At 30.3% G+C, this 9,922-nt stretch overlaps 1 protein-coding gene across 1 annotated transcript; it reads left to right on the top strand.

Moving 5' to 3' along the window:
- The first annotated feature begins 209 nt into the window (after positions 1-209).
- On the top strand, positions 210-7,524 carry LOC143042280 (uncharacterized). The gene is made up of 5 exons (XM_076214543.1): positions 210-499; positions 1,075-1,615; positions 2,272-2,442; positions 3,283-3,367; positions 4,745-7,524. The coding sequence occupies exons 2-5, from the start codon at positions 1,086-1,088 to the stop codon at positions 5,792-5,794; spliced, it is 1,836 nt and encodes a 611-aa protein (XP_076070658.1). The 5' UTR covers positions 210-499; positions 1,075-1,085; the 3' UTR covers positions 5,795-7,524.
- The last annotated feature ends 2,398 nt before the right edge of the window (positions 7,525-9,922 follow it).

Genomic DNA, 9,922 nt, shown 5'->3' with positions numbered 1-9,922 from the left:
GATAAAAAAAATCCCCCACCTTTTTTCACCTTCCCTTCCACTTCATTTGAACTTGGCTCTAAATAGGATGCATAGCCTCACTTTCAACCTGGTTCTTAGCCATTTACAACTAACATTCATATTTCAAAACAATGTATGGTTATTCTATATTTATTATTACAAATAACAATGTTGACAGCACAGGCGGATTTAGGGGGGGGCCCAGGCCCCCCCTTTTTGGGAAAAAATTTGGTTGCTCATATAGGGAATCACTGAAGCGTGACTGGAGCGGGCCCCCTCTTAGGTCAGTCAGTGGGCCCCCACTTATAAAAATTTCTGGATCCGCCACTGGACAGCCTAATTATCCATTTATTTTTATATTTACTATGTTTATAGCTACATACTTATTGAACACAGCATGTTCTTTCATTAATTCTATTTTTTGTCATTTAGGTTGAAGCCAGTTTTGATGCAGGGTGGCAAAAGCGGGGTACTGGTTGGAATTATGATAGTAATACAGGTAAATTAAAACAGTTTAGGCTTTAACTTAATTAAAAAAAATTGCAGGATATGGAGTAGATGTACATGTACATGCAACAAAATTGCAAACTATACAGAGAAAAAATAAAAACATATCAATAAAACCTCAATAAACAGGGCTTTTTTTTCTGTTCTTCAACTTGACAGTTCAGTAATAGAACATTAACCTTCAAAACTGTAATGCAACAATATCATACATATGACTATAACAGCTGTCATCACTACTGGATTAATATAATTTGTCCACAATTATTATTAGGGAAATAAAATCTAAAGGTCACATTGGAGCTTGTAAATTCTTAACATAATAATTACTTTGTGATAACTTTAGAAACATTCGCCTATGTTCATGGGTCTGCTTCACTTTGTGTTTTTTTTTTTGGTAATTTTCTTATTATAAGGAATCTGAATTTTATTCAGTGTATGAGTTAATTTATCAGAAGAAAATTTAATCGATAGATACGTTCAAGTAATTGTTGATATGCAAATCATATTAGAATAACTGTAATATTGCATACATGTATCTTAGAATAATCTTTATATTGTAAATTTTAGGACATGCCAGCATGATAGGAACAATGACGGGTAAAGTCATAGACTTCTCTCATAGAAGCCGTAATTGCAGAGTCTGTGAATACCATATGGGTAGGAAAGAGACAGTCCCTTCACATGATTGCAGCAAGAATTGGCAGGGAACAAGTAAAGGCATGGAACCTGATATGGCCTTAGAGATGACCCACAATCTAAATGATAATGGATGCCCTATTCAGGTTCTCCATGCAGACAATGATTCCACCACAACAGCAAGATTAAAGGTTGATTTTAAAGAACTGCAAAAGAAAGATGATCAGAACCATATCAAGAAAGGTTTTTCTAAGAAACTGTATGATTTGTCTAAAACGTTTAAGGAATTGAAACACCCAGAAGTCATACCATACCTTGTACGCTGCTTCATGTACGCCATAAAAGAAAATAACGATTCCTCAGAAAACATAAAGAGTGCCTTCAGCAGATTAGTCCAACACATTTTTGGAGACCATACTTCATGTACAGATGCTGAATGGTGTACATATAAGAATGACCCAGAAAATTATAGGTACATGTAAGACATGATAAATTACACCTTAAAATTGGTATGCATATGAAAGTAAGAAGGTGCCGTAATATTGCCATGCAAAGAGACAACTCAGTCTTCCTTAGAAAAATTGTAGACACTGTGCCACAGCAATAATAGGTTACTGTAAATGTATACACCTTCATCAATGAGCAAAAGACTACATCTCATAGAAAAGGATATTGTGTTTGTTAAGTAATGTATACATGTAAATACTTGATTAAATCCAATTTATGTAAAACATATATATATAAATGTGAATAACATACAAAACAAAAAAATATTCACATCATTTTTTACCACTTTTATTTTGCAATGACATTTTATATTTTCTATGTAGATTTTACATTTATAAAACTTGCTTCAAGGGAGTGCGCATGTAGTCAATCGTATAGTGATGCCCAAAAAAAAATCTATAAATAGTACTATATAAAGTTTCTGATTGTTATATATAATTATTAAATTTATATCAATGAAAATGTTTGTTATAATAGTACAATTAGGACTGAATAAATAGTTAACGATAAATCTTACAGGGTGATGGATCATATACATGTGATACAGTACACTGCAAATATATATAAAGTGCTATCTATAAATATTTAAAAAATATTTCATATATTATTGTTTACTTTTAGATATAAGAGTTTGCCAAATGGCAAATCTCTCTCTAATGATGCCCTGAAAAAAGAGATATCTACTTTGATGGAGAAATATAGTAATAGAGCTGGAACATTACAGAATATGGGATCAACACAGGGAAACGAAAATTTCAACCAGATTGTGGCAAGCAAAGCCCCAAAGTCACGGTAAATATTTGATAAAAAAACTGGTAACCAGACTAATGTATTTTAATAATTTGTTTTCAATTATTGCTCACCTAAACAAAATGGTGAAGTGAACTTTTCTCATAATTATTTTCTGTTAACTTTTTAAGATTTTGATTATATAAATCTTCTCCTCAGAATCTATTGTTTACTTAGAACATTTATTTTAAAAACAGCTATGTGTATATTTAAACTATTTGATCAACTTCTTATTTCAGAAAATCTCTTACATGTACATCATTGAAGAAATCATGTTGACCCAATATAAGAGTTATTGCCCCTTAGTTTCAATTTTTATGGCTATGTTTTATTTGAAATTTTGGCCAAGATTTGATAACAATGAGAAAATTTGAAATGTGAGCACTCTAGTGTGGCCTGTAAATTTTGACCCCTCCCCCCCTCCACCACCACTGTGAATAAGATGCATTCAATTCTATAGGGGTTGCACTTACATATTGATGAAAATTATCATTTTGTTTCAACCCACTAGTTTACAATAAAAGTCGTTTTGAGATTTCTATTGTACTTCATCTTAATCTAAAAAAGAAGAAGATGTGATATGATTGTCAATGAGACAGTTCTACACAAGAGACCAAATAACACATAAATTAATAGCTATAGGCTACCATATGGCCTTCAATAATTAGCCAAGCCCATACCGCATAGTCAGCTATAAAAGGCCCAAAAATGACAATGTAAAACAATTCAACTGAGCAAACTGTTGGTCTTATTCATGTGAAAAAGATTTATATTTTTAAACTCAATTATACATAATAACCTTGATTTAAAACCATGCTTTTATTATATATGTTTTATTTATAGGTTTTATGGTGGATCATCATCATTAAGCAATAGGTTATCTGCCTCAGTATTACAGAAGAATGAAGGCTATACATGGCTGTCAAAGGTAAATGAAAAAATTAAACAATAGTCCAGTCAAACTAAGATTTAACCTCAAACTAATTGCAACAGAAAATGTTTTTGGTTCTAATCTATAACATTATGCCCTTTATATACACAGTAAAAAGTCCCATAAAATTTAACTTGAGGAAAACTCAACATCAGCATTTTTAATTTCCTATGGAAATTAACATTGGAAGGGGAGATAACTCTTGAAAAAATGAGTCTTTCTTTGGTCAGTTTTTGGTTGTTTTTCTTGAAATTTATGTAAAGTATGATTCTTTGATGGGGTTTTAAGTTTCTATTTGACTAAATTAATTAATTTTCTGCTCATGAAATGTACAAAACCAAAGTGTTATGGGTAGTTTTATTTTTTCATGCATTTTTCTTAAAAGAAATTGCAAATTTGAAGCTTTGTAACCATTTAAAAAAAAATAATGTGAAAATTTAGTATTGTTTATATCTGTATATTATATTTTTTCAGCAACTTACTAATCTAAAGAAACTTTAAACCACAAAAAAAAGAATACATGCTTTATTATTTTTATTAAATTTGAGATTCTTTACCTTGACATGTTGAAAAATTCAATAAACAGTCAACTAATGCCAGTAATGGACTACGAGATTTAGATTATAGCTTGATAAAAGATATGAAAACACCTTAAGAGTTGTTTGTTATACTCTAAAGACCGCTAAAAAATCAAGAATTAATCCATTCTGATGATTAGAAGCTGTAAAGTTATAATTTTTTATAAATTTTTATTGATGTTTCTGTCTTTTTTGCAAGAGTTATCTCCCTTTTCAATGCAAATCTCCACAGGAATTTTAAATGGTGATTTTTTTAGTCTTCCTCAAGTTAGATTTTATGGGACTTTTTTCTGTGTATATTTGGGGTATAATGATAAAGATTAAAACTTAAAAATCTTCTGTTGCAATTACTTTCAGGTTAGGGTCAAATTTATGCTAGATTGACTGGACTATAGTAATTGGAAACAAAATGGTAATAAAAGATATTTACACAAAAAAAAATGGTCATTCCCTTTTAAATGCAATCTGAAACAGGTTCTGGAATAGTAGTGAAACTGTTCATATGAAATAAACAACATGGAATAAACTAATTTTACCATTTCTGAATGTGTCTCGCATGCACACACTTCAAAGTGTTTCCAGAGACCATGTAAGAAAGTTTAGCAACATGTTAAAATTATCAAAGTGTAAACCTAAAAAAGATACTCTTAAGGACCAATCACATTCCAGTGTGTGTTGATATGCTTATCATATAAAAATGTTATGTCGACAAAAATTAATTACTTGATTTTTAAATAAAATATTTCAAATTGCTTGACATTATATCTCCATGCTAACAAATTTTAAAATATTTCAGGTAAATGAGGCTTCTTTATTGTCTCCAGGACAACATACACTGAGTATTGGTAAAAAAATGGATAAGAAATTGAAAAGAGAAAGAGAAAGGCAAAATACAAAAGAATATAAAAGAAGGCGTATTCAGTTGAAAAAACAAAAGAAGAAATCTGAGTTTAGGTCAAAGGTGAAAGAAGGCACAACTTATGAAAACAATGCAGAAGTTAATGAACCCATGCCAGATATTCAGGAAATACCCTCACCATCAACCATAAATGATTCTGACAACTTTGTATTTTTTGATTTGGAAACTACTGGTTTGTCAAGGAACAGTGACATAACTCAAATTGCTGCAGCCTGTGGTTCAAATACATTTCAACGCTATGTTATTCCAAGAACGGAAATTACTCAAGAAGCAAGTGCAATAACTGGCATAACATTTTCACACTCTACAAACAAAATGTATGTAAATGGAACACTTGTTGAAACATGTTCTGTTGAGCAGTCATTGCTAGATTTTATTGATTTTTTAAAACTTAATGATAGACCTATATTAGTTGGACATAATATTGCTAACTTTGATATGTTGGTGTTAGAGAATAGATTAAAGGAATTCCATTTATTTTCAACTTTTTCTGCTTGTGCAAAAGGATTTATTGACACCTTAAAAGTTTCTAAACGTGTCATTCCAAAACATGAAGTAGAAAATTACAAGCAACAGACTCTTGTTAAAGAAATTTTACAGTCGACTTACAGTGCACATAATGCAAAAGAAGATGTTCTTTCGTTGAAAAAACTTTTTGAAGTTAAACTTCAGGAAAAATGTATTAATGAAGATCTTTACAATCTGAACTATAATCATGCAAAGATATCATTTAAACCTTTAATTGATAGGAAAATTATAAATGCATTGATATGTTCAAAATTGGCAAGAAGTGGAGTCCATTTGTGTCATTTAAAGATTGCAAATGCTCGAGATGAGAATGGAGTAAAAGCTGTTTTGACAGATAATCATGTAACCGCTAAATATGCCGGACCTATCATTCAGTTTTTGACAGTACCAGAGGAGTAAACAATATTATATATGTTATGACTTGTTATGTTGCTAAAAATTAGAGTCTTGATGATATATAGGAGGTTTTTTTTATCATTTAATATTACTCTATTTGAAAACTATATGTTGGAATATATATGATAATTATCAGTGAGGTGCGAAAATTTACATTATTATTCACATTTGAGGTATAACACCACTAATTCAGGCCCCGCCCAAAAGGCACATGTACCAGAAAGTAGTACATATTTAACACAAAATACTTCCTGTGCATGAGTGTAACTTTCAAACTATGTAGAATATTTAGGTATTTTTGATATCAAATGAAAGTTGAAGGACTGATGATCATTGTAGAAAACTTTTGGACTTTTAATTTTGAATATTAAAAAAACTGCATCAAATTTTAAAAAGAGGGTACATTTTGTCTGTTTGTCAGATCTGAAGTACCTGTTTTGGTACATCCAAAGTTCCAGGAACCAGTTCTTTCTTATATGCCATTAAAGGTATGTTGATTTTTTCAGTACAAGACACCATAAAGTGTTGCTTTGAAATGCAATGATTTCCACTTTATTTGAACTTAAAACAAAAGAGGTGTGCCTGCTTGAAATAAAGGAATTTAACATAGAAAGCAATGGGATCATGAATTAGTGGTGTACTTCCTTAAGAGACGGGTGGCCCAAAGGAGGAAAACTGAATTCTGTATATAAATTCATGTTGTATGGTCAGTTTTTGTATAAATGTTGCCATGGCAAGTAATATGTATGCTTCATCAAACAAAAATTGTTAATTTATGACAGGGGGGAAAGTCATGAGTTTTTCTTATCCATTTACATGCTTGATTTGTTGTTATAAATCAATATTTGAATGAAAAAAAAATCTATATGATCTGAATTTTCCTACGTCTTACCTGGTTGCCATGGTAACTATTGTTCCTAGAAACAAAACAACAGCTTTAATTGGATTCTCATGTCAAACTATGTTATTGTGGTTAGGTTATACAAAAGATATGACAATATTTGCCACACTTTGTATGTATACATAAAATTAGAATTTTACTTCTTCTTGTCCCGTTGCCATGGTAACCATTGTACATAAATACAAAAAATGTCTTCCTTTTGATTCATATGCGAAATTTTATTGATATGTGTAGGATTAACAAAAGGTATTGAAACATGTGCAACACTTTATTTACACAAATTTTGAAAAAAGATAAAAAATTGCTGTTGATTACTGTGTCGGCATGGGTAACAAAAATGTTTTTCGATGAAAAAATAGTCTGGTGACCTATATTTTTTTTTTTTTTTTTTTAAAGCTCATTGTTTGGATCATATTCTGTCAAATTTAAAAAAAAATTCATTGGACCAATTTTTTGGAAATTTAAGAAAAATAGAAAATTTCAACAAAATCTTTGTTTTTCATTTGCACTATTGTTGACGAAAGGGGGGCGGGATTTAATAAATATGTATAAAACTGCTATTATTTGTGTTTTATTTACATTTTCAACATTATTTATGTACTAAATGAAGAACAAACCTTTCAAAAAACTTTTAAAGCCTGAAAAAAATCCAGGATTTTTACTTTAGGTATGTATTCATTCACATATGTGATGTGCCAACTTCGGTGGCCGTTACCATGGAAACGAATCTGGTGACATCATATTTTTAACTCAAATTTTGATAGAGGCCATTGCATAGTATATGAATACAAATTTAGAGAAAAATTCATTGGTGAAAAAAAAATTGCTTTATCTGTAGGGATCCACCTTAAACAGATTTTATTTTTTCCCAGAATTCAATAAATCGGGCTCGAGAATTCAACCAAAAAAGTTACAAATACTTGATTTTCTCCGTTATTAGAAGGAATATAAATTTAAAACTTTGCAAATGTGTTTTTTATGTTAAGATGAACATAATTAGATGATAAGTAAAAAATCGCGGAATTTCCCTTTAATGCGTCCGATTTTCATTTATTTACGGATGCTTCATCAACAATCGGAAACGGAGGTTATTTTAGGAAAAGGTGGTTTCAAGGCATTTGGCCCGACGATTTTATTCGGCCCGATGAGGAGTCTTTCTCAATGGCTTACATAGAATTGTATCCGATTGTTATATCTGCTATTTTATGGGGGCATGAATGGTCTACTACACGCATTCTTTTTCATTGTGATAATATGTCTAGTGTGTACCACTACACGAAAAGGCAGATTTACAACAATTTGGGCAATCATGTAAATGTTTGACAAATGTAACTACTTTTCTGCCAGATATATTTGCGGACATACTAATGTATATGTAAATGCATTATTCCTTTGGCATTATTTAGGACGTTTCAAAGATATGCTAAAGATAATTATTTTATTTCCATATCTTTATTCATATTCTAAAGATATGTAAAGATAGACCTTAGATTTGCATGCACTTTCCAGGATAGGAGATGTATGCAAAGTTTAAAATTTACATATTTGTTTTACAGAAGTGTGGGCAGTTTTGAGAGACCGCGGTTTATAAAACATTTACAACCAATGTAAATGCTGTCAAATGTTTATGTTATATTTGCAAACGTTTTTCGATATCGTTCATGCATGTAAAGAAATGTATTTTATTTACTAATACTTTTCAGTATTATAGTTATTTTGATAAATATCGATATTTGCAACATATCTTTAAAGACGTATGCAAAGTTTTGAGAGACCGCGGTTTATAAAACATTTACAACCAATGTAAATGCTGTCAAATGTTTATGTTATATTTGCAAACGTTTTTCGATATCGTTAATGCATGTAAAGAAATGTATTTTATTTACTTATACTTTCCAGTATTATAGTTATTTTGATAAATGTCGATATTTGCAACATATCTTTACAGACGTATGCAAAGTTTTGAGAGACCGCGGTTTATAAAACATTTACAACCAACGTAAATGCTGTCAACTGTTTGTGTTATATTTGAAAACGTTTGTCGATATCGTTTATGTATGTACAGGAGTGTATTTTATTTACTTATACTTTCCATTATCATAAATATTTTGATAAATATCGATATTTGCAACATATCTTTACAGACGTATGCAAAGTTTTGGGAGACCGCGGTTTATAAAACATTTACAGCAAAAGTAAATGCTGTCAAATGTTTGTGTTATATTTGCAAACATTTGTCGATATAGTTTATGTATGTAAAGACATGTATCTTATTTACTAATACTTTCCACTATCATAGTTATTTTGATAAATATTAATATTTGCAACATATCTTTATAGACGTATGCAAAGTTTTGAGAGACCGCGGTTTATAAAACATTTACAATCAAAGTAAATGCTGACAAATATTTGCATATTTTGGCAAACATTTGTCGGATGTATTTATGTACGTAAAGAAATGCATTTTATTTACTTCATAGTTAGTATATGAAACATTGATACTGTGAAGTTGTCTTCACACAGGTATAGCTTTGCGAGACTGCAGTTTATATATCGCAAGCACAATAAACGTAAATGAGGGTCGTGATTAGAGTTAAAAGAAGAAAAAAAGAAAATAATTTACTCCCAAAAAAATAGATAAAAAGGGTCTAATATATACAGAATAGAAAATAATCATGACAATGGGCATAAAATATAAAAGAAATAGAGGAATATCATCTAAATTATCATAGAATACAGATATGAAAGACCCCATTCAAACCCTAGTAAATGATGTAAGATGTGTCGATTATTTCACATTTACGGAAAAAATAATCCATATATTGTATAGTACGTTTTGCAGCAAAGTTCACGTATTGATTGTTTCAGAGAGTCACACCGAGCGAATATTTGAATTGAAGTAGATATTGTTCTTCCCGATTCAAAACAGAACTGCTTGAAGATATAATTAATGATATTAAAAAATGGCAAGGTGCTTTTTATATGTCGGACCGATGATATTTTTTTTCTATTTGAATAAATAAGGAAATATCCACAGCTTTACTCCAGAACCATGGACAAAAATTTTAAGATCTTGCTTGCATAACAAAACACGGCTTTAAAATGTTCATAACTTTCCTTACAGCAGATTTTACAATTCGATATGCTTGATTCATAACGGAAACTTTAACTAAGACGATGAATTGTAACAGTAAGCTGATATTTTTTTTTACATCTTATAGCCACATAAT

Source organism: Mytilus galloprovincialis, chromosome 8 (genome assembly GCF_965363235.1).
Source record: "Mytilus galloprovincialis chromosome 8, xbMytGall1.hap1.1, whole genome shotgun sequence".
Taxonomy (NCBI): Eukaryota; Metazoa; Mollusca; class Bivalvia; order Mytilida; family Mytilidae; genus Mytilus; species Mytilus galloprovincialis.
This window is presented reverse-complemented; position numbering and strand designations above follow the sequence as displayed.